The sequence below is a fragment of the Scyliorhinus torazame genome, chromosome 7 (assembly GCF_047496885.1).
Source record: "Scyliorhinus torazame isolate Kashiwa2021f chromosome 7, sScyTor2.1, whole genome shotgun sequence".
NCBI lineage: Eukaryota > Metazoa > Chordata > Chondrichthyes > Carcharhiniformes > Scyliorhinidae > Scyliorhinus > Scyliorhinus torazame.
This window is the reverse complement of record NC_092713.1, coordinates 95,032,607-95,057,780: the sequence shown is the minus strand read 5'-3', so window position 1 is coordinate 95,057,780 and position 25,174 is coordinate 95,032,607. Positions and strand designations below refer to the sequence as shown.

At 44.3% G+C, this 25,174-nt stretch overlaps 1 protein-coding gene across 9 annotated transcripts in view; it reads left to right on the top strand.

The window, feature by feature from the left end:
- The window catches only part of LOC140426391 (mesoderm induction early response protein 1-like), a 98,123-nt gene that overhangs the window by 48,181 nt on the left and 24,768 nt on the right, over positions 1 to 25,174 (top strand). For 8 of the 9 annotated variants that reach the window (XM_072511093.1, XM_072511094.1, XM_072511091.1 and 5 more), the window contains 4 exons: positions 11,788 to 11,920; positions 13,574 to 13,638; positions 16,841 to 16,913; positions 18,919 to 19,070. In XM_072511093.1, coding sequence (XP_072367194.1) covers positions 11,788 to 11,920; positions 13,574 to 13,638; positions 16,841 to 16,913; positions 18,919 to 19,070 — 423 coding nt within the window. The remainder of the gene's footprint in view (positions 1 to 11,787; positions 11,921 to 13,573; positions 13,639 to 16,840; positions 16,914 to 18,918; positions 19,071 to 25,174) is intronic. The other variant, XM_072511089.1, reaches the window with a different exon arrangement.

Genomic DNA, 25,174 nt, shown 5'->3' with positions numbered 1-25,174 from the left:
GCCTTCAGTCGCCTCAAGTGCGCGAACACACGGGCTATTTTTACTGGCCCATGCAGTCCCCGAACGTTCCACGTGACCAGCCTGGTCGCCCCCCCCCCCGCCGATCAACCGTAACCTCTCCTAGGCCAGTCTGCGGCCCGTGTCTCTCAACTCCCCGGCCCGCCCTCTGGCAACCACCGTCATCAACCCTCCTCCTCCTCCACTTTGAAAGCCCCCGCCCCCCCAACATCGGTCTTCAGCTCACCCCCCACTTTGCTTCCGTGAACTAGCCCTCCCAGCTAGCCTTGCAGCCCCCGTCCATGGCGCCTAGCATCTTACCCCCCCCCCCCCGCTCTTAGCATAAACAGTCGACACAAAGGCAAGAAGCAAAAACAAACAAACAATGCCTCCCAAGGTCTGAGCACAAAGGCCCACCCTTCTCCCTTTATGAATTACTATATACCAGCCTAACCCCAAACCGAACCGGGAAGAAAACGGCAAGAAACAAGCAAAACCCCCCGAAATAAGTCCAAACAGCACAGATCCAAAGTTTTACTAAACATAGTTCAGTTCTCCTCAGTCAAAGTTCAAGATCCTCCTTCTTCTGTTAGTCTATTCTCCTTCATGAAGTCCGCTTCCTCCTCCGACTAGCCAAAGTCCCAACTTTATGCTCTTTTTGTACAGGGCCGATTTGACATTAAAGCTCTCCCTCTTTGTGAGCTTGGTTCCCAGGTCCTGGTACACCTGGATCTCTACATCCTCCCACGTACATCGCCTCCTCTCCCTGGTCCACCTCATAATGCGTTCCTTGTCCAGGAACCGATGTAATCGTACCACCATCGGCCTTGGCGGCTCAACCCCCTGGGCCTGCGGTCGATCAAACGAACCTTCCACAAGCAGCGTCTCCAACATCTTCCCCACACAGGTACCAGCATCCGATCCTTCGATTCCCTCCGGTAGACCCTGATCCGAATGTTGTGCCTCTGAGAACAATTTTCCAGGTCCCCCACTTTCTCCAGCAGCCTCTTCTGCTGGTCACGCAGCATCAGAATCTCTGCTGCCATCGAGGCAGACTGGTCCTCGTGCTCCCCCGCCAGCTCCTCCAACCTCTGGATCGCCTGACCCTGGGCTGCCAGTTTAATCTCCACGCGGTCAGCCACCGCCTTGATTGAGTCCACCGCCCGGGCCAGGTCCTCCACACTCTCCTTCAGTTGTTGGTTGAACTTCTCATTTAAGAATCTCACCCACTGGTCCATCAACCACTGAGCCAACGGTGTCCGACCCTGTTCATCCGCCATCTCCGTGGCGTTGTCCGCTCCTCGCCCTGCACCACTGCGTGGTTCGTTCTTTTCCGATGACTCCTGGGCCACAGCTCCTTAAAGTGGGGGTCCCTTTCTTCTGTTCTTCTACACCCTTTCTCTACAAATTTCCTGCAACAATCCGTCTTAAAAGCCACACACAGACCATCATGAGCGGGAGCTGCCAAATGTGCGACCGCTCACTCCATGGTCGCCTGGATGCGATGTATAGGACGTCCAGAATTAGGGGTCACAGGCTAAGAATAGGAAGTAAATCATTCAGGGCTGAGATGAGGAAGAACGTCTTTTCTCGGAGAGTTGTAAACTTGTGGAATTCTCTACCACAAAAAGCTGTTGGGGCTAATTCGTTGGATATATTCAAGAGGGAGCTGGACGTGGCCCTTGCAGCTAAGTAATCAAGGTGTATGGAGAGAAAGCTGGAGTGGGATACTGAATTTGCATGATCAGCCATGATCATGTGAAAATGAAAATCGCTTATTGTCACAAGTAGGCTTCAAATGAAATTACTGTGAAAAGCCCCTAGTCGCCACGTTCCGGCGCCTGTTCGGGGAGGCTGGTACGGGAATATTGAATGGTGTTGTAGGCTAGAAGGGCCGAATGGCCTACTCCTGCACCTATCTTCTGTTTCTATGTTTAATCAGGATAAATGGATTTGAGAATGATGGGAATCTAGATAGAAATGTAACGTGGGTAGCAGGAATTGTCGTCTTGAGAGTGGTAATGGGGAGTTAATAATAGATAATGAGGAAATGGCAAGTGAAATGAACAAATATTTTGTTTCTGTCTTCACTATAGAGAATGCAAAACCATTCCAGCAATAGCTATAAATCAAGAAGTGGAAGGGAGAGAGGAATTTGGTGAAATCACTATCACTAGGGAAGCTGTATTGAGCAAACTGATGGAGCTGCGGGCTGACAGGTCTCCAGTTTGCTGGTTCAACCGGCAAACCAGGTAGTAGATGCATTGGTGTTAATTTTCCAAAATTCATTAGAATTTGGGAAGCATTCTATCAGACTGGAAAGGAGGAAATATAACTCCTGCTAAGAGGGAAGGAGTCGGAAAGCAGGAAATTTTGATTTGATTTATTTATTGTCATGTGTACCGAGATACAGTGAAAAGAATTGTTCTGCGTACAGTCCAGACAGATCGTTCCATACGTGAAAAAACATAGAACATACATGAATATACAATGTAAATACATAGATTTGACGTCGCAGGAGGGGGCCAGTGTTCAGGTCGGTGGTTTGAAGTGTGTCTACTTCAATGCCAGGAGTATACGAAACAAGGTAGGGGAACTGGCAGCATGGGTTGGTACCTGGGACTTCGATGTTGTGGCCATTTCGGAGACATGGATAGAGCAGGGACAGGAATGGATGTTGCAGGTTCCGGGGTTTAGGTGTTTTAGTCAGCTCAGAGAAGGAGGCAAAAGAGGGGGAGGTGTGGCGCTGCTAGTCAAGAGCAGTATTACGGTGGCGGAGAGGATGCTAGATGGGGACTCTTCTTCCGAGGTAGTATGGGCTGAAGTTAGAAACAGGAAAGGAGAGGTCACCCTGTTGGGAGTTTTTTATAGGCCTCCTAATAGTTCTAGGGATGTAGAGGAAAGGATGGCGAAGATGATTCTGGATATGAGCGAAAGTAACAGGGTAGTTATTATGGGAGACTTTAACTTTCCAAATATTGACTGGAAAAGATATAGTTCGAGTACAATAGATGGGTCGTTTTTTGTACAGTGTGTGCAGGAGGGTTTCCTGAAACAATATGTTGACAGGCCAACAAGAGGCGAGGCCACGTTGGATTTGGTTTTGGGTAATGAACCAGGCCAGGTGTTGGATTTGGAGGTAGGAGAGCACTTTGGGGACAGTGACCACAATTCGGTGACGTTTACGTTAATGATGGAAAGGGATAAGTATACACAGCAGGGCAAGAGTTATAGCTGGGGGAAGGGCAATTATGATGCCATTAGACGTGACTTGGGGGGGATAAGGTGGAGAAGTAGGCTGCAAGTGTTGGGCACACTGGATAAGTGGGGCTTGTTCAAGGATCAGCTACTGCGTGTTCTTGATAAGTATGTACCGGTCAGACAGGGAGGAAGGCGTCGAGCGAGGGAACCGTGGTTTACCAAGGAAGTGGAATCTCTTGTTAAGAGGAAGAAGGAGGCCTATGTGAAGATGAAGTGTGAAGTTTCGGTTGGGGCGATGGATAGTTACAAGGTAGCGAGGAAGGATCTAAAGAGAGAGCTAAGACGAGCAAGGAGGGGACATGAGAAGTATTTGGCAGGAAGGATCAAGGAAAACCCAAAAGCTTTCTATAGGTATGTCAGGAATAAGCGAATGACTAGGGAAAGAGTAGGACCAGTCCAGGGCAGGGATGGGAAATTGTGTGTGGAGTCTGAAGAGATAGGCGAGATACTAAATGAATATTTTTCGTCAGTATTCACTCAGGAAAAAGATAATGTTGTGGAGGAGAATGCTGAGCCCCAGGCTAATAGAATAGATGGCATTGAGGTACGTAGGGAAGAGGTGTTGGCAATTCTGGACAGGCTGAAAATAGATAAGTCCCCGGGACCTGATGGGATTTATCCTAGGATTCTCTGGGAGGCCAAGGAAGAGATTGCTGGACCTTTGGCTTTGATTTTTATGTCATCATTGGCTACAGGAATAGTGCCAGAGGACTGGAGGACAGCAAATGTGGTCCCTTTGTTCAAAAAGGGGAGCAGAGACAACCCCGGCAACTATAGACCGGTGAGCCTCACATCTGTAGTGAGTAAAGTCTTGGAGGGGATTATAAGATGCAAGATTTATAATCATCTAGATAGGAATAATATGATCAGGGATAGTCAGCATGGCTTTGTGAAGGGTAGGTCATGCCTCACAAACCTTATTGAGTTCTTTGAGAAGGTGACTGAACAGGTAGACGAGGGTAGAGCAGTTGATGTGGTGTATATGGATTTCAGCAAAGCGTTTGATAAGGTTCCCCACGGTAGGCTATTGCAAAAAATACGGAGGCTGGGGATTGAGGGTGATTTAGAGATGTGGATCAGAAATTGGCTAGCTGAAAGAAGACAGAGGGTGGTGGTTGATGGGATATGTTCAGAATGGAGTACAGTCACAAGTGGAGTACCACAAGGATCTGTTCTGGGGCCGTTGCTGTTTGTCATTTTTATCAATGACCTAGAGGAAGGCGCAGAAGGGTGGGTGAGTAAATTTGCAGACGATACTAAAGTCGGTGGTGTTGTCGATAGTGTGGAAGGATGTAGCAGGTTACAGAGGGATATAGATAAGCTGCAGAGCTGGGCTGAGAGGTGGCAAATGGAGTTTAATGTAGAGAAGTGTGAGGTGATTCACTTTGGAAGGAATAACAGGAATGCGGAATATTTGGCTAATGGTAAAGTTCTTGAAAGTGTGGATGAGCAGAGGGATCTAGGTGTCCATGTACATAGATCCCTGAAAGTTGCCACCCAGGTTGATAGGGTTGTGAAGAAGGCCTATGGAGTGTTGGCCTTTATTGGTAGAGGGATTGAGTTCCGGAGTCGGGAGGTCATGTTGCAGCTGTACAGAACTCTGGTACGGCCGCATTTGGAGTATTGCGTACAGTTCTGGTCACCGCATTATAGGAAGGACGTGGAGGCTTTGGAGCGGGTGCAGAGGAGATTTACCAGGATGTTGCCTGGTATGGAGGGAAAATCTTATGAGGAAAGGCTGATGGACTTGAGGTTGTTTTCGTTGGAGAGAAGAAGGTTAAGAGGAGACTTAATAGAGGCATACAAAATGATCAGGGGGTTGGATAGGGTGGACAGTGAGAGCCTTCTCCCGCGGATGGATATGGCTGGCACGAGTGGACATAACTTTAAACTGAGGGGTAATAGATATAGGACAGAGGTCAGAGGTAGGTTCTTTACGCAAAGAGTAGTGAGGCCGTGGAATGCCCTACCTGCTACAGTAGTGAACTCGCCAACATTGAGGGCATTTAAAAGTTTATTGGATAAACATATGGATGATAATGGCATAGTGTAGGTTAGATGGCTTTTGTTTCGGTGCAACATCGTGGGCCGAAGGGCCTGTACTGCGCTGTATTGTTCTATGTTCTATGTTCTATACGGGCATCGGGTGAAGCATACGGAGTGTAGTACTACTCAGTAAAGAAGATGTGTGGCGCGATCCGTTCAGTCCATAAGCGGGTCATTCAGGAGTCTGGTAACAGCGGGTAGAACATGCACGAACAGATTCAAAAACAGCTTCTTCCCCGCTGTTATCAGACTCTTAAACGACCCTCTTATGGACTGACCTGATTAATACTGCACTCCTGTATGCTTCACCCAATGCCAGTGTCTATGTATTTACATTGTGGACCCTGTGTTGCCCTATTATGTATTTTATTTTTATTTTCATGTACTAAATGATCTGTTTGAGCTGCTTGAAGAAAAATACTTTTCACTGTACACGTGACAATAAACAAATCCAATCCAAGAAGCTATTTCTGAACCTGTTAGTGCGTGTTCTCAGACTTTTGTATCTCCTGCCCAATGGAAGAGAGAATAACCCAGGTGGGAGAGGTGTTTGATTATGCTGCCCACTTTCCCAAGGCAGCAGGAGGTGTAGACAGAGTCAGTGGATGGGAGGTGGTTTCTCATGATGGACTGGGCTATGTTCATGACTCTCTGTAGTATCTTACAGTCTTGGGCCGAGCAGTTGCCATACGAGTGTTTGATGCAGCCAGATAGGATACTTTCTATGGTGCATCTGCAAAAATGGTAAGAGTCGATGTGGACATGCCGAATTTCCTTAGTTTCCGAGGAAGTATAAGCGCTGTTATGCTTCTTTGGTTGTAGAGTCAATGTGGGTAGACCAAATTTTTGGTGATGTGCACACCTAGGAATTTGAAGCTGTCAACCGTCTCCACCTCAGCAACATTGATGCAGACAGGGGTGTGTACGGTACTTCGCTTCCTGAAGTCCATGACCAGTTCCTTAGTTTTGCTGACTTTGAGGGAGAGATTGTTGTTGTTACACCACTCCACTAGGTTCTCCATCTCCCTCCTGTATCCTGAATCATTGTTCGAGATCCCACCCATTACGGTCATGTCATTAGCAAACTATAGTTTGATGTCTGTCGTGGCGAAAGTGTTAGAATTGATCATTAAGGAAGTTATGGCTGGGCATTTAGAGAGAGAAACTTGCAGTAATTTGGAAGATTCAGCATGGTTTTATGGTGGGGAAATCTTGTTTAACCAATTTAATTGAGTTCTTTGAAGGAGTAATGTGCTATGGGCAAAGCAGAGCCTGTCGACACGTACTTGGATTTCCAGAAGACGTTTGATAAGGTGCCACATTAAAGGTTATTGTGGAAAACAAAAGCTCACGGTGTTGAAGTTAACATTTTAGCATGGATAAAAGATTGATGGGCTAGCAGAAAAACAAGTATGCATAAATTAGTTTTGATTGGCAAGATGTGATTAGTGAGTCCTGCAGTGGACAATTTATGTCGATGACTTTGATGAGAGGAGTGAATACATGATAGCTAAATTTGCAGATGGCACAAAGATAGGGAAGTAGGTTATGAGGGTAGCACAGTGGTTAACAGCATCCCAGGTTCAATTCCAGCCCCGGGTTACTGTCTGTATGGAGTTTGCATTTTCTCCCCATGTCTGCGTGGGTTTCCTCCGGGTGCTCCGGTTTCCTCCCACAGTCTAAAGATCTGCAGGTTAGCCATGCTAAATTGCCCCTGGTGTCCAGGGAGGTTATATTATGGGGGTACAGGAAAGGGCGGGGTGGACAGGGAGAAGACATGGGAAGAGTGCTCATTCGAAGGGTTGGTGCAGACTCAATGGTCCAAATGGCCTCCTGCACTGTAGGGATTCTTTGAGGAGGACATGAAGTTGTAGATGGTTATGGATAAGTTGTGTGGGCAGAAATTTGGCAGACGACGTATAATGTGAGAAAATGTGTGAAATTGTGCACTTCAGGCAAGAATTAAAAAGCAGTATTACTTGAATGGAAATGACTGCAGAATGCCAAGCTGCAGAGGGATCTAGGTGTTGTAGCACATGAGCACAAAAAGTTAATCTGCAGGCACAGCAGTAGTTAAGGAGTCTAATGGAATGCTACTTTTATTGCAAATGGAATTTAGTACAAAAGTATGGGTGTTGTGCTTCATATGTACAGAGTATTGGTGAGACTGCATCTTAAGTACACTGATGAATGTAGGAAAGTATTGGGTAAGTTGTATGCGTGTTTGACTGCTGAAGTCCTGTTCTAAAAGAATCTTGATTTGAAAGATAACAAAACTTTTAGGAGCAATTAACCACCATAAGCTTGGGCAATTGTGTTTTGATTAAGGGAATTCCCTGGGGAATTAATTAGTTTTCAGCTTGGTGAGATGATGTCATTGCTTGGTGGAGCTAATGTTTTTTGAGAGAGCATTTTCAGTTCAGTTCTGACCTGAATGAAGCTTGTGCGCACAGTGAAATGGTTCTGCTCTCACTAAATTAAAAAAGATTAACAGTATTTAACGCAGTGCAGACTTCCGAGGACAAGCTGAAATAAGCCAGTTGAAACTGCTTTTGAAGACAGCCAGAATTTCTCACAGTGGTCAGATATTTTCTGTAAAGCAGTCGTAAGATCTCTTTAAAAAAATCTCTGTAAAGCAAGTATTCCTCTGCCATTTGTATTTAAGGTGGATTGAGAGCTGAGATAGTTTATTTTCTTGTTTAAGTAAGAATAAAGATAGCAATTAAGGGTATTGTATTCACTGTATTGAGTAGTATTGTTTATGGGGTAATTGTAAACTATTTTCTGGGGTGATGATTAAAAGTTTTAATATTGTGTTAGCAATAGAGATTGTTTTAATATACCGTACTTGAAATCACTCCTGACGAGAAGTATTCCTTTCCTCAGAGCTTTACAAAATTAAAATTAAATATTGGGGTTTTGATCCAGTATCCTAGCGACTGTTGTGTTCTGGACTGGGATCATAATAGTGTGCAGTTTTGGTATCCTTCCTCCAAGAGTAAATATGTTGGCAACAGTTCAGTGGAGGTTTACTTGTTTGGTGCGGTTAGCCCAGCTGATGTTAAATGCTAGGGTATTGAAAATCCCAGTAGAGAAACTTGGAATGCCAGTTCCTAACTACTTCTTTTACAATTTGATATAATGTGAAGACCAGGGAAGAATGTTCCAGTCTTGTTTTAATAATCAAACAAAATCTCAGATTATCAAACAGCAAAACACAAAGGCAACTAAAAACAAACACTTAACTACATTTATAGAATTTACAGTGCAGAAGGAGGCCATTCGGCCCATCGAGTCTGCACCGGCTCTCTTGGAAAGAGCACCCTACCCAAGGTCAACACCTCCACCCTATCCCCATAACCCAGTAACCCCACCCAACACTAAGGGCAATTTTGGACACTAAGGGCAATTTATCATGGCCAATCCACCTAACCTGCACATCTTTGGACTGTGGGAGGAAACCCACGCACACACTGGGAGGACGTGCAGACTCCGCACAGACAGTGACCCAAGCCAGGAATCGAACCTGGGACCCTGGAGCTGTGAAGCAATTGTGCTATCCACAATGCTACCGTGCTGCCCAAATGGCTGTACACAATACATTTAAATTGTTCCAAATTCCTCTACTTTCCTAACCTCCGAGCTAATCCTCTCCAAACATCCCACAGATATTAAACTATAAGCAAAATTCAGCAAGTTACTACACCCTGCTTCTATTTGAGAAAGGCTTAGAAAAACTGGGCTTGTTTCCACTGGAGTTTAGGAAGAGTAAGGGATGACTTGATTGAAGTATACAAGATCTTAAGTGGTCTTGACAAGGTAGGCGTGGGAAAGATGTTTCCTCTTGTGGGTGGGTCCAGAACTAGGGATCATTTGTGTTTAAAATTAGGGCTCATCCTTTTAGGATAGTTGAGGGGAATTCTTTTCCTGAGGGTTGTGCAACTTTGGAACACCGCCTTCGAAGGCTGGGTGATTTTATATTTTTTAAGGTGGAGATAGATTCTTGGGCAAGGGAATCAAAGGTTATTGGGGCTGGGCTCAATGGACTGTGAAATTTGAAAACCAAACTAATCAACCAAGGTCTTTATTGAATGGCTGAACAGGCTTGAGGGGCTGAATAATCAACTTCTACTCCCATTTTGTATGTTCATCATCTCTTCATTTTCTCATTTCTTCTTCAGCGATCACTTGCTAATGAGCATGATTGTCCACCACTATTCATTATCTCATTACATCTTCATGGTCCAGCTCTTTAAGATCTTTCTTGCCTGGGCTCATTCCTGTCTGATAGCTCATTCCAACGAACCAATTTTCTCAAACCCTCTGCTTGTTACCTCTAAATATTCTCAGAAATCCATCTTGGACTCCTTTTTTTTCCGCATGCTTAGTATGTAGATGTCTGTTTTGCTTTAACATCGTGGCTGGACCTGTTTTCATGTCTATGTTGATACCCAACTTTGCTCCAGCATCTGCCTTGACATATCTGTCCTGCAAGACTGCCTATCTTGCATATAGTTGCTCCAGGATTTTCTCCAAATGAACATTGGGAGTAACATAATTATTGTTTTTGGGCACCGTCAATGTTGTTTCCCTGCCCCAGACAGCATTCCCCTATCCTGGTTGATTGCTGTGGCTGTGTACAGACTCTCCATTCTGTTTCTGTTCAGCCCAGAGCTGAGTTTCGAAATTCAAATACATCAATTACACCTAACGTGGTGCTCTGACACTGAAGCTCATTAATCTCTGGAAAGAGGTAAACGCTTCCATGTATGATAAACTTTGCTTGTTCCTACTTATATGCATATTTATAAATGAAAAGCTGAGCAGAAAATTATGAATTCCTTTTGTAAAGGGCAGGGACATGGTAAAGAAATACATCTGAAGGCAATTAAAAAGTAAAAACAGGCAATTATTTTGTATTGTTGGGCTGACCTCATGTTTCAGTTCCTTCAGACAGTGTTGTATCTCAACAACGAACAAAGAAATGTACAGCACAGGAACAGGCCCTTCGGCCCTCCAAGCCTGTGCCGACCATGCTGCCCGACTAAACTACAATCTTCTACACTTCCTGGGTCCGTATCCCTCTATTCCCATCCTATTCATGTATTTGTCAAGATGCCCCTTAAATTCATCCCTGCTTCCACCACCACCTCCGGTAGCGAATTCCAGGCACCCACTACCCTCTGCGTAAAAAAACTTGCCTCGTGCATCTACTCTAAACCTTGCCCCTCTCACCTTAAACCTATGCCCCCTAGTAATTGACCCCTCTACCCTGGGGAAAAGCCTCTGACTATCCACTCTGTCTATGCCCCTCATAATTTTGTAGACCTCTATCAGGTCGCCCCTCAACCTCCGTTGTTCCAGTGAGAACAAACCGAGTTTATTCAACCGCTCCTCATAGCTAATGCCCTCCATACCAGGCAACATTCTGGTAAATCTCTTCTGCACCCTCTCTAAAGCCTCCACATCCTTCTGGTAGTGTGGCGACCAGAATTGAACACTATACTCCAAATGTGGCCTAACTAAGGTTCTATACAGCTGCAACATGACTTGCCAATTCTTATACTCAATGCCCCGGCCAATGAAGGCAAGCATGCCGTATGCTTTCTTGACTACCTTCTCCACCTGTGTTGCCCCTTTCAGTGACCTGTGGACCTGTACTCCTAGATCTCTCTGACTGTCAATACTCTTGAGGGTTCTGCCATTCACTGTATGTTCCTTACCTGCATTAGACCTTCCAAAATGCATAACCTCACATTTGTCCGGATTAAACTCCATCTGCCATCTCTCCGCCCAAGTCTCCAAACAATCTAAATCCTGCTGTATCCTCTGACAGTCCTCGTCTCCTTGTATTTCTTCCTCCCCTTTTAAAGAAAAGCAATCCAAGTGTCTCCCCCTTTGGTGTAACTGGTAATTTTCATGTCGATTTTCAGCTTAGATTTTGTATAAACATCCTGTTTTAATCAATGTGCAACTTCAGACATTTGGATGTGCACAGGTTGAAAACTTTATCCAGTTGTTAATTAAGCTGAATGGTGCAATTTTCTGTAACGAACAGTGAATTTTCTTCTAGCAACTGTTGTGGTCTCCAATTCTGATCGCCGTAAAGTTCATTTTTCATCTACTGTTGCCATTTATAATCAAGACTGCGTTAATTAAGGGCTGGTTTAGCTCAGTGGGCTAGACAGCTGGTTTGTAATGCAGAACAAGACCAGCAGCGCGGGTTCAATTCCCGTACCAGCTTAGCCAAACAGGCGCCGGAATGTGGCGACTAGGGGCTTTTCACAGTAGCTTCATACTTGTGACAATAAAAGATTATTATTAGTATTAACTTTAATTATGCTTTCATATGCATTTCACCTATCTCGTACATCCAAGATTATAAAAGTTTGAATTCGCACAAAATTTATAAACTTTATTTTCCTCCCATGAGACTTTGAATTTACTGAACTGTGTATTGGATATCTTTTATGATCTCTATAGCAAGAAATACCCAAAAACTCGCATGGACAAGATGATGAAACGATGTCTTCTAACGATGACCTTGCACCATTGATTACCTCACAAGATGTACAAGAGATTATCCGTCCACGCAGATGTAAATACTTAGACATAGGTATACTTTTTTGTGCATGTATGTGAAATTAGTCAGCTTCAGCACTTTCTCCCATTATCAAAGATATTCTCAACACCTATTTCAGCCAGAGGAGGCAGTGATGATTAATGCTCTGTGGGTCCGGGTTCGAATCCCACCGTGGCAGATTGTGAAATTTGAATTCAATAAAAATTTAGAATTAAAGTCTAATGATGACCATGAAACCACTGTCGATTGTCACAAAAACCCATCTGGCTCACTAATGGCTTTAGGGAAGGAAATCTGTCATCCTTACCTAGACTTGCCTATGTGTGACAGCAGTTTCACAGCAATGTGGTTGGCTCCTGAATGTCTCAGGGACAGGTAATAAATGCTGGCCTAGCCAGCAACGCCCCCATCCCATGAACATTTAAAAAGCCTCAACTATTGTTGGAGTAAGGATTTTGCCACTGCTGAGAACCATTCCAATAAACTCTTTGCCTCAAGTGCAAGTTGACGTTACTCATTGGTTAAATTAGATGGCTGTTATTGATTCTGGTAATGGAATAATGTGTTCCATTAGTTGGCTAAAGATTAATGTGTGAATATAGTTTTTTCACTTTTTGCTTGGGGATTGATATCAAGAGGTTTTCAATCATGTTAATTAAGAACTAGGTATTAACTACAGTGCTATAGTGACAGGTTGAAAGTGAAATTGCTAATTCGGGAAACCAATTATCTCGAAGGGTTTAATTAACATATTGACTACAGAATAAACTTCAGGCTACACAATTTTCAGTACAAAAGTTGCTGGTAAATTTAGTTGAATATTGCCAATTTGGAGTTCAGCGCCCCTGTATTTTCTTTCATGTTTAGTAACATTCGGTAACATTCAAGTTAGCTCTCAGCTATTTAATTTGAGATCATTTTTGCATTTATACCAGAGTTGCAAATAAACTTCATATAAACAGTCTTATCACTAGCTCATCTAACCACAGAGAACACTTGTATAGCTTTGTACTTCTCTTTTAATTGTCCTAATGCACCTTTAATAATTACTGTATTACCAGTGCCTCTGATGAACTGGCATCAATTATTCATGACTAAATGGGATGATCTGTGTTCGTCTAAAACCCTCTTGAGATCATCATTTTAGTTTTGGATTTCTGTATTTGTCATTATTGCCATTTGTCTACATTATAATGGCCCAAATAAAACTATGTAGTTCTTTTATCTTCTCTTTCCTTTCCTATTAATCCTAGTTGTATTTAATTCAAACTAATTGGTGTTCAGAACAATTTGGAAATTAATTGGTCTCTGGCTGAAAAATCTGACTTGTGGAGTATTTATTTTAAACCAGTTGAGTCAAAATTGTGACGGTTGACCATCCGTATTCACAGGTTGTAATTCTGTCCTGAACAAGGTGTACCAAGATTTAATATGGTGTAATGCTGATGTATGAGCAGATACAAATTGCAACGTTCTGAGTGTGCATTTATAAATTGAACCTGTGGCCCCTGCATAAATGCAACAGAGTAGAAAGTGCAAGTTTTGTGCCAAGTGCCCAAAAAAGCATTTGTGTTAAATTGCAAGCCACTTGTCGCGTAATAAGGTCACAAATGATTTCTTATAAATCACAACTTGATATATTTCATAACTGACACGGTCAAAAAATTAACCTGTTAACATTAATAGGCAATGAAGGGGAAGAAGAATCTGAAGATGATGAAGATTATGTGCCCTCAGAAGACTGGAAAAAGGTACCATTGTGTTTCAGTATTTTTTACTCTGGCCTAAATATACTGCTAAATTGGAAGCATGTTTCTGATGACACAAACTTTTTTTAATTCTCCCAATTTTTTTTATCCACTCGTTTCTATGCAGCATGTCAACTGTAGCTGACTTTCTATCGAGCTCTACTAATGCTAAGTGCAAATCTGCTAAAATGAGCAAGGACTAGCATTGATTCTGCTTGATGCCTCCATTACACTAACATAGTTATGTTGCGTGGTGTATGTTGGTCTTCCTACATGACTGTACTTTGTCTAATCTCAAAAGGTCCAAATTAAGTTCTGTCACAATGTAGTGCATTCCATCTGCATGTGAGTTCAAATTATTTGCTTTTGATATCAAAGTACATCTATCTGTCACGTATTAAACTTGGTGCGTGGGGCATCTGATTCTTTGAAAACGTGTAAGTCCCATTATTCTTGGATCTGATGCAATTTTGATTGTTAAAGGGGTCACATCGAACTGGAGCAACCAGAATCATACACAATAGCTAGTAACTTAGGGACGGCACCAGATTCCCATAATTTGATTTTTTTTCTGAAAATATTTTCAACTTCTATTTATTATTTATAGTAATTGTAATTCTGGTTTACAAAATAAGGATTTAAACAAATACATAACTTCACAATATAATTGAATTCCTTTTGTGCCTTCCATTTGAATGGTTAAACCTGAAAAGAGAATCCGTATTTTGCCTAACGTTAAGAGCTGAATTTAGGTGGTAGAGTCATAGAATCATAGAATTTACAGTGCAGAAGGAGGCCATTCGGCCCATCGAGTCTGCATCGGCTCTTGGAAAGAGCACCCTACCCAAGGTCAACACCTCCACCCGATCCCCAAAACCCAGTAACCCCACCCAACACTAAGGGCAATTTTGGACACTAAGGGCAATTTATCATGGCCAATCCACCTAACCTGCACATCTTTGGACTGTGGGAGGAAACCGGAGCGCCCGGAGGAAACCCACGCACACACAGGGAGGATGTGCAGTCTCCGCACAGACAGTGACCCAAGCCTGGAATCGAACCTGGGACCCTGGAGCTGTGAAGCAATTGTGCTATCCACAATGCTACCGTGTTGCCCTGAATGTGTCCTGAGAATGTGTAACATGCTTTAATTTCCAGGATGCTTCCGTGTAGTTGGTCTGATGGATCATTCTAGCAATTATCACCAAAAGGCTTTTCACAATTTGGAGACAATCAGAAGACCATTTTTAAAAATCTTATTCTATGTTCTTTTTAAAAAGAGAAGCTGTATGTGAGGAAAAAACAATTACTGTTGAGCCTTTATCTTGTGTTCTATAACCTCAAGTAAATTGATTAGGATTAAAAAGAGATGTGGTGGAGTTTAATCCAGCCTGTCGTGACAGGAACATGGTGGTCGGTTCCACATGAGAGGCCGCAAGTCCACCTGTTGGCAGCAGGAAAGCTTTCCGCAATTGGGGGAGAAGCTATGTCAATTAGTCAATTGATGCCAATTATCCCTGAGCCCACCCAAGCTCGGGGATTAAATAGAAGTTGCTGGCTTTCTTGTGCCTCCTGAACGTTGCCTAGCAGCCTCCCAGAGGCTCCAAGAGCATCTTGTTGTCAAGCATGCTGTACCTGTTTGAAGAATCCAGCACCATGTGCGGGGGCTTCCAATTCTCTTTTCTCTTCCCCCCCCCCCCCCCCCCCCCCCTCCCCCAGACCATCACCCCTCCCCCTCAGATGGAAACTTTGGGCATTATTAGGAGCAGCCACCACAGTGTTCCTACCAGCAATGAAGGCAAGCAGGATTTCCATCCCAGGGAATGTCTGACCCTGGCTACCTCACTTCTGGGGGGAGCCCTGACCAAATTGGTGCAGGTTCTTCTGCAACCCCTGCTGCTAACATTTACTCCAGCCTGTTGTGTTTTTCTGTATTGTAATTGCTTTCGAAGTTGACTTTTTAGAAAGCATTAACTGGCGCAGCTTCTAATTTACATGCGTTAGATCATCATTAATCAGTGGGCTAGACAGCTGGTTTGTGATGCAGAACAAGGCCAACAGCGCAGGTTCAATTCCCGTACCAGCTTACCCGAACAGGCGCCAGAATGTGGCGACTAGGGCTTTTCACAGTAACTTCATACTTGTGACAATAAAAGGTTATTATTATTATTATTATTAATCCTACTCGATGACATCTATTTGCCAATAACCTACTTGCTGACAACATAATTCACAACTCTGTCAGAACTACTTACCTGCAGATCGCCTCAAGAGCTTGGTCAATGCTTGGACACTAGCAGTTTCAGTTGAGGGTTTTATCACCTTGCTTCAACATGAAGCAGCATTTGATATCAACGGGAAACTTAGCAAAATTGATGATAGTGGTCAAAGAGGAAAACTTCCAGTAGTTAGAATCATACCTGATCCGAACATGGTTGTGATTGAAGAATGTCACTGCAGCATTGCTTCATGGATGCATCCCAGGCCAACCAACTTGAGATGTTTTTTCAGTTACCTTTCCTCCAATCTGGATTAAGCTGATGAATCCAGTGTTCAGTTCCATTCGCAACTCCTGACAATGACACAGTCCAAGCAAATCTACAACAGATCTGGATGATTTCTAGACTTGGGTTGACAAGTGGCAACCAACATTTTCCAGTAACCTCCTTAATCTACATCATCTAGTAACTCGCACTGTTCCTTGTCACATTTGCAGTTTTAGTAGCTATGCAGTAAACCATGTTTTTTGATGGTCAATGTTGTTCTCCCTCTTCCCTGCTCTGAGGCAGCTATGTTTGTTTATTTTTAATATTAGGAAAGTAAAGTTAAATCTATTATTGCACCCACAAATGATATGCAAGGTTAAATGTAAAAATGTTAATATTATGTTACATAAATTTGAGTTTAGCGTAAGTTTTCTATTAAGACTTTTAAAATCTCTTGAGCTAATTGCAGGTGCTTTTGTATTGTTCTAGTGTAGTGCTAGTGCCACCGACTTCTGACTCATGGGTCCCCTGCAGCCAGCAACAATATCAAAGTAAACTTGTCAGATCTTCCAAGGCCAGCAGGCGGGAAGACCCATATTTTACTGTATCTTACTGACTGCCAGCCTTGTAAGTGCAATATAACAGTAACTTAAAAGGAATTGTTTAGTATACTACAGTTTCCAAATACTGATTTTAAAATGGCTGGTCTTGCTTTTCAGGAGATCATGGTGGGCTCCCAATACCAGGCTGAAGTTCCTATAGGCTTCTATAAATATAAAGAGAATGAAAAAGGTAAGCTCTTTAAAATCTTAAAAGTCTGTTTGTGCAAAGATAAAATGGATAAATCTGCATTGGTGAGAGAAACAGTTGTCTATTGGATTCATCATTGTTCTATTTATATTACCTACAGACAGCAGAAAATGTTACTTTTAGACTTTTCTAATTTTAGAATATGCACAAAACTAAAAGACTAAAATAAATCTACATCCCCATTTTATGAAACAGCTTGTGCATAATCTTTGATTTTTCAACTGCCCTTCAGATCAATTTTTATTGTCTCTCCAGATTTTAGTACATACCAATTATGTCTAAATTCTATAAGGAAGAATATGCTTGTAATTCTAGCAATTGATTTCTCACACTGAGCATTGATGTAGAAAACAATGACTACTGTGTATGCCCTGTGTGTTTCACACCATGTAAACTACCTTAATATCTAGAATTAAAATTAATTTGTGTTAATTGGGTACCCTCACCTCACTGGTCCAAGTGGAGTGACACACTTTGAGCAATGTTCTCCCTGACCGAACCAGATTAAATATTTTCCAATAGAACATGAACATTCTGAACTCGCCATTTAGTCCCTAACCTATTCAGATTAACTCCAACCTTTTCAGAGTTATTTTTCACAGAAATTGTTACCAATGTGTCATTAACACAGTACTTTGACATCTGTTTTGAACCCTATGTTGTGGAAGAAACTATTTCCTACCATTTATGCCATCAGTAATCTTTAATGTTAATAGTGGCACCCCTAATGATGGTCCATACAAAGCTCCCAATTTTGCTTAGAATTTGTATGCTTCGAAAATTCAAGTGCATATATTTTTGCATACCTATCCTTAAACAATGACTGCTGCTGAGGTATGATTCCATAGCTGTCACCAGCCTTTGAATATTTCACCGAAGCTTGGATAGTCAGTAATGGCAGGCTATTCCACAGTGGAAATATCACAAATGTGGACAATTCTGTTTACATCTGATGTGCATACATTCCTCTTCAAGCTGCCACCTTTAGCAATATGGCATAAGAGCATGACTAAATTTTATTTGGACTCTTGAAGCTAAGTATGACGACCTTAAAAACTAAAATCGAAGATTTTCCAGGCCACTGGATTCGTTTGATTTGTGCTAGCACAATTTAAAACTAATCCCACTGCTTGGCAGCGTTCTTTGTTTTAAACCTTCATATTCGTTGCCTACGTCCCTAAGCAATGTGACAAAGAAGATTTCTGGTTTGTGGTGTTAACTGATCGCTGCCAGGATAGTGGTGCAATACTACTGAAGTTTGGTATCTTGGGGCCAGGAGGGAGTCAGTGTAGGTTCCTGCTCTGATCATTATCCAGCTTCATGAAAACTGTGTCGAAAGGCTTTGTACATGGCACTAATATCCCGTCCTATGACACAGCCTGCTCATATTCTTTGTCTCGGCATGCATGTCAAGAGATGTCACGTTGGGTGAGCTACCAAAGCTCTTCCAGCGCCTGAAACATTCTTCCATAGAATTCCTACAGTGCAGAAGGAGGCCATTTGGCCCATCGATTCTGAGCAGACCCTCCAAAAATGCACTCTACCTAGGCCCACTCCCCTGCTGTATCCTGTAACCCTGTGCATTAATCATGGCCAATCCACCTAACCATCAAATCTTTAGATTGTAGGAGGAAACCAACGCAAACACTGTGAGAACGTGCAAACTCCACACAGTCACCCAAGGCCGGAATAGAACCCAGGCCCCCAACACTGAGGCAGCAGTGTTAACCACTATGCCACTGTGCTATAATAAGTTGCCACTTGAAAAATATTAATGAAATGCAGAACACTCTCGTGTTTGTTTTTATTCTACCTAATGTTTCCTTCAGATATGACGAGTCCGAATGGATTACAAAAAAATCTTTGGTATCTTTTGTAAAAATGCTGCCCTTTTGTTTTAATTTTTAAAAAAAGATGCGTAGTGAACGCAAGTATGTGACCTAGATAAAGCTATGCACTAATGGATCTTATAAAAATCTATGTCTAGTATATGAGAATGAAGACCAGTTGTTGTGGAATCCTGATTTTCTGCCTGAGAATAAAGTGGTGGAATTTCTTTGTGATGCTAGTAAGCGCACGGGTGAGGAGAAAGGATTGGATGCAATACCAGAAGGCTCACACATAAAAGACAATGAACAGGTTTGTCAAGTTCATTGAAATTCTAAATGCCTGTATTACCTATTATAGAGGAGCAACTTACAAGTGATGTCAGCATTTTATGAATTAATGTTCTAAATCATTGCTCAAACTCTACTGTTCAGTCAAGCATGGGAAAATAGCATACATTTGGTTGAAACAAGCCAATCACAGAGGTTGTGGCAAACTGTGGCCTTGGGTAAAGTCACTGTACGCATCCTTGCATAACAACATTACATAAATGGTTGCATTTCCTATTTAAGGTGTAATATTTTTTAGTTGAAATTGTCAATTATTTTTACTTGATTGCTAAACGATTTCCTCTTGCTATTAGACCTGCTTCATCACAAAATGCTGTTTTGATCTTCAAAAACAGTAGGATTTTCTATTGAACCTTGCTTTAATTTAAATTGTGAAGCAAATTCAATTCTCAAATGACTGCAGCAGCACAAAGTCCTATATCTATTTTTAAAATACCTGGGTGAGTCACCATTCCACTTCAAAGCGTATTCAATTCCTATGTCAGACAATCTTAAAAATGTTTTTATTATTTCCATAATAGCTACAGCTCTTTGTGTTGGCTGTGGCTCAGTTGGTAACACTCTTGTCTCCAAGTCATGATATTCCAGATTCAAACCTCACTCCAGGGCTTGAGCACAAAAAAAAATCAAGACTGACACTTAACAATGCAGAACTGACGGAGTGCTACAATGTCAGTGCCATCTTTCAGAAGAGATATTAAACTGGGGTCTCATCTGTCTGCTTTGGTTGATGTAAAAGATCCCATGACACTATTTTGAAGATGTGCAGGAAAAGTTACTCCTGGTGTCCTCACCAATTCTATCCCTCAGTCAACACTCCAGAAAGCAATTTATCTGGTCATTTTCATTTGCTGTTTGTGGGAATTTGCTGTATCCAAATCGGCTGCCATGTTTTTTACATTACTGCAGTGACTATGCTTCAAAAGTACTTAATTGGCTATAAAACGTTTTGAGATGTCAAGTGGTCAAGAAAAATGCTGTATAAATACAAGTCTTGTTTTCCTTCACTTCACTATCCTCTCTCAACATCGTCATTTTCTAACCCATGTGGAATTATCTCAAATTAAATCTTGAATTCTCCCTTTGCACTGTGGCCACCTTTGAAACTGTGCATTCCTCACATTGCCTGACAGATGTCCTAACCCTTACTGAGATAGTGAGCTGAAAACTATTTTCTTGATGCATTGTTTGTCTCTGATTTCTCTCCCCACCATTGGCCTATTTTCTAGACAGCAATTGCCAGTTAAACAGAAATATTTTAAAGTTACAAGGAAATAAGAAAGTCACTTTCATTAGCCAATATTGGCATTTACCCTCCATGTGAGCAAAATAATGCTAATCGCATTTGTGGGAGACGGGATGGGGCATTGTCACTAGACTAGTAATCCAGACTAGGTAATATTGAGCCTGGGAACATAGGTTCAAATCCCACCAAGGCAAGGCAACTGTTGCAATTTAAATCCAATTAATTAATAACATTTGCAATTGAAAGCTATTCTTTTGTAAAAGCCCACCTGGTTCACTAATGTGCTCACCTGGTCTGACTCTAAATCCACGATAATGTGGGTGACTCTTAAATGCCCTCTCCACTCCGAACTAAACCACTAAAGAAACGTTTTTTAAAAAGACTAAAGGCTGGCACGGTGATGCAGTGGTTAGCACTGCTGCCTCACAGCGCTGAGGACCCGGGTTCAATCCCGGGCCCGGGTCACTGCCCGTTTGGAGTTTGCACATTCTCCCCGTGTCTGTGTGGGTCTCATCCCCACAACCCAAAAAGATGTGAAGAGTAGGTGAATTGGCCTTGCTAAATAAGAACATAAGAACTAGGAGCAGTAGTAGGCCATCTGGCCCCTCGAGCCTGCTCCGCCATTCAATGAGATCATGGCTGATCTTTTGTGGACTCAGCTCCACTTTCCGGCCCGAACACCATAACCCTTAATCCCTTTATTCTTCAAAAAACTATCTATCTTTATCTTAAAAACATTTAATGAAGGAGCCTCAACTGCTTCACTGGGCAAGGAATTCCATAGATTCACAACCCTTTGGGTGAAGAAGTTCCTCCTAAACTCAGTCCGAAATCTACTTCCCCTTATTTTGAGGCTATGCCCCCTAGTTCTGCTTTCACCCGCCAGTGGAAACAACCTGCCCGCATCTATCCTCTCTATTCCCTTCATAATTTTATATGTTTCCATAAGATCCCCCCTCATCCTTCTAAATTCCAACGGGTACAGTCCCAGTCTACTCAACCTCTCCTCGTAATCCAACCCCTTCAGCTCTGGGATTAAACTAGTGAATCTCCTCTGCACACCCTCCAGTGCCAGTATGTCCTTTCTCCAGTAAGGAGACCAAAACTGAACACAATACTCCAGGTGTGGCCTCACTAACACCTTATACAATTGCAGCATAACCTCCCTAGTCTTAAACTCCATCCCTCTAGCAATGAAGGACAACATTCCATTCGCCTTCTTAATCACCTGTTGCACCTGGAAACCAACTTTTTGCGACTCATGCACTAGCACACCCAGGTCTCTGCACAGCAGCATGTTTTAATATTTTATCATTTAAATAATCCCTTTTGCTGTTATTCCTACCAAAATGGATAACCTCACATTTGTCAACATTGTATTCCATCTGCCAGACCCTAGCCCATTCACTTAGCCTATCCAAATCCCTCTGCAGACTTCCAGTATCCGCTGCACTTTTTGCTTTAGCACTCATCTTCGCGTCGTCTGCAAACTTGGACGCATTGCCCTTGGTCCCCCAACTCCAAATCATCTATGTAAATTGTGAACAATTGTGGGCCCAAAACTGATCCCTGAGGGACACCACTAGCTACTGATTGCCAACCAATGGTCCCTTAATTGTTTTTTTTTAAAAAAAGAATTGGATACTCTAAATTTATTTATTAAAAGATTAAAACTCAATGGAACACCTGCCAACTACTTAGGTACTTGAAACAGCAATGGCACGACTTCCGGGTGCGGCTATGCAGAGCTAGGTTGCATATTCGGTAGCTCCTGCTTGGAACGGACTTTTGGGCTCTTTTACAGGGCCCCCACGGCATTTGTTTGACATTTCCCGGTGTGGGAAGAAGACTGCAGAATTCCCCGACAGTGTCTCCCAGGAATGTTATGTCTTTTCTCTACCAGACCCGGCAGAAACAGTAATAGATTTGGCTTGAGCTGCAGGAATAGACAAAAGCCTCTTCCAGCATGCAGGCGGGGGGAGGGCAAGCTTAAAGCTGCAATCTGACTTGAGGGCCTCTATCAAAGGTGAATTCTAGCAGCAGAGGGAACAACTGTGAAAAGATCTACCAAGGCCATTGAAGAAGCAGGGACGAGGCTTCCGGTGGCGGCCATGGAGGAGTAGGTCGCGCATTCGGCAGCTCCCGTCTGGAACCGACTCTCAGACCTTTTTCAGGAGTTTCCATAGACCTTTTGGGGCAGACTGGTGAAGCGAACACTGCCAAAAGGATTCCCTCTCAACTTCCGGTTGCGGCTATGCGGAGCTAAGCCGCAGGATTCGGCCGCTCCCGCTATCACGGATTTTCGGGCTGGTTGGAGGAGCCCCAATGGAACTTTTTTTTTTTTTTTTTTTGTGACGCAACCCGTGGGGAAGGGAAGAGAGAGGTCCCCCTCCAACTTCTATGAAACGGACCAGACGTGTAACGGCCAAAGGAGCGGCACTGGAGCAACGGGAGAAGCGAGGGAAAGAAAACAAAATTGCGGCAGCCAGGGACAAAGGGGAGCTGCAGGAGTTCAAGCGTTGCTTCGAGTAGCAGCGCGAGGAGATGCGCAAGGAGATGTTGGCGCCTATGCTTTCGGCAATTGAAGGACTCTGGATCACCCAGAAGGCCCACGAAGCTAAGATCCAGGAGGTACAGAAAAGAATCAGTCAGAACGAGGACGAGCTCGTGGGCCTGGCGGTGAGAGTGGAGCAGAACGAGACGCTACACAAGAGGTGGGCGGGAAGACTCGAAGACCTGGATAACAGGTAGAGGAGAAAGAATCTGCGAATCCTGGGTCTCCCTGAGGGAGTGGAGGGGGCTGATGCCGGGGCATACGCGAGCACGATGCTCGAGGCGATGATGGGCACGAAGGCCCCTTCGAGGCCGCTGGAGTTGGACAGGGCACATCGGGTGCTGCCGAAGAAGCCCCAGGCAAATGAGCCGCCAAGGGCGATGGTGGTGAGGTTCCACCCGTTCACGGACAGAGAGTGGATCCTGAGATGGGCCAAAAAGGAGCGGAGCAGTAAGTGGGACAATGCAGAGATCCGAATATACCCGGACTGGAGCACGGAGGTTGCAAAGTGGAGAGCGGGTTTCAACCGGGCCAAAGCGGTGTTGTACCGGAAAGAAGTGAAATTCGGAATGTTGCAGCCAGCGCGACTGTGGGTCACATACAAGGGCCAACACTATTACTTCGAAACGCCTGAAGCGGCGTGGACCTTTGTACAAGCCGAAAAGTTGGACTCTAACTGAGGGTTTGCGAGGGTGGGGGGGATGTTTTGGGGTTTGATGTGTGATGGTTGTTGTATATAGGGGGTCAATCACGCGCAGGAAATGTTACATGGGCTGGGGGAGAGAGACAAGGCCGCGACAGGAGCTGCGCCAGAGGGGGCGGAGCAGACTTTGGAAAGCACGGGGTGTTTTCCCGCGTGGGTGAAGAAAGGCGGGAAGGGGAACGAAGGAATGCATATGGATTGGGAGACTCCCACGCGGGGAGGTCAATGGGACGGCTGTGGAAGTCGGGGTCAGCAGGCGTCCGCTGACTTACGGGAGTGACATGGGGGGAGCAAAAAAGCTAGACTGGGGTCTAGCGGGGGGGGGGGAGGGGAGGGGAGGGGGGGGGGGAGGGTTGCTGCTGCACTGGCCGAAATGGAGTGGGACACAGAAGAGGTGGTCGGGACGGGGGTCCCCACCTCTGGGGGACTGGAGGGTGAGGGAGGCGTTGACACGGGACTGGTCCAGAAAAGGAGATGGCTAGTCGGGGGGTGGGGGGGGAAAGAGAGGTGAGAGCCCCTCCAATCCGGCTGATAACGTGGAATGTGAGGGGCCGGTGAAGAGGGCTCGAGTGTTCGCGCACTTAAAGGGACTGAAGGCGGACGTGGCCATGCTCCAAGAGACACACCTGAAGGTGGCGGACCAGGTCAGGCTAAGAAAGTGATGGGTAGGACAGGTATTCCACTCTGGACTGGACGCGAAGAATAGAGGGGTGGCAATATTGGTGGGAAAGCGGGTGTCATTTGAGGCCAAGACTATTGTAGCGGACAATGGAGGGCGATATGTAATGGTGAGCGGTAGGCTGCAAGGGACGTGGGTGGTGTTGGTAAACGTATACGTCCCGAACTGGGATGATGCAGGATTCATGAAGCGCATGTTGGGGCGCATTCTGGACCTGGAGATAGGAGGCCTGATAATGGGAGGGGACTTCAATACAGTGTTGGATCCAGCACTGGACCGCTCCAAATCAAGGACTGGAAAGAGGCCGGCAGCAGCCAAGGTACTTACGGGGTTTATGGATCAGATGGGGGGGGAGTGGACCCATGGCGGTTTGCAAGGCTGCATGCCAGGGAATTTTCTTTCTTCTCCCATGTACACAAAGCCTACTCCCGGATAGATTTCTTTGTTCTGGGTAGGGCGCTCATCCCGAGGGTGGAGAGGACGGAGTATTCGGCTATAGCCGTTTCGGACCATGCCCCGCACTGGGTAGAACTGGAGCTAGGAGAGGAGAGGGACCAACGCCCGTTGTGGCGGCTGGATGTGGGACTGCTGGCGGACGAGGTGGTGTGTGGGAAGGTGAGGGGGTGTATCGAAAGGTACTTGGAGGCCAACGACAACGGAGAGGTGCGAGTGGGGGTGGTATGGGAGGCGTTGAAGGCGGTGATCAGGCGAGAGCTAATCTCCATTAGGGCTCATAGGGAGAAGACAGAGGGTATGGAAATGGAGAGGTTAGTGGGGGAGATTTTGAGAGTGGACAGGAGATACGCCGAGGCCCCGGAGGAAAGATTACTTGGGGAAAGACGACGGCTCCAGACTGAGTTTGACCTGTTGACCACAGGGAAGGC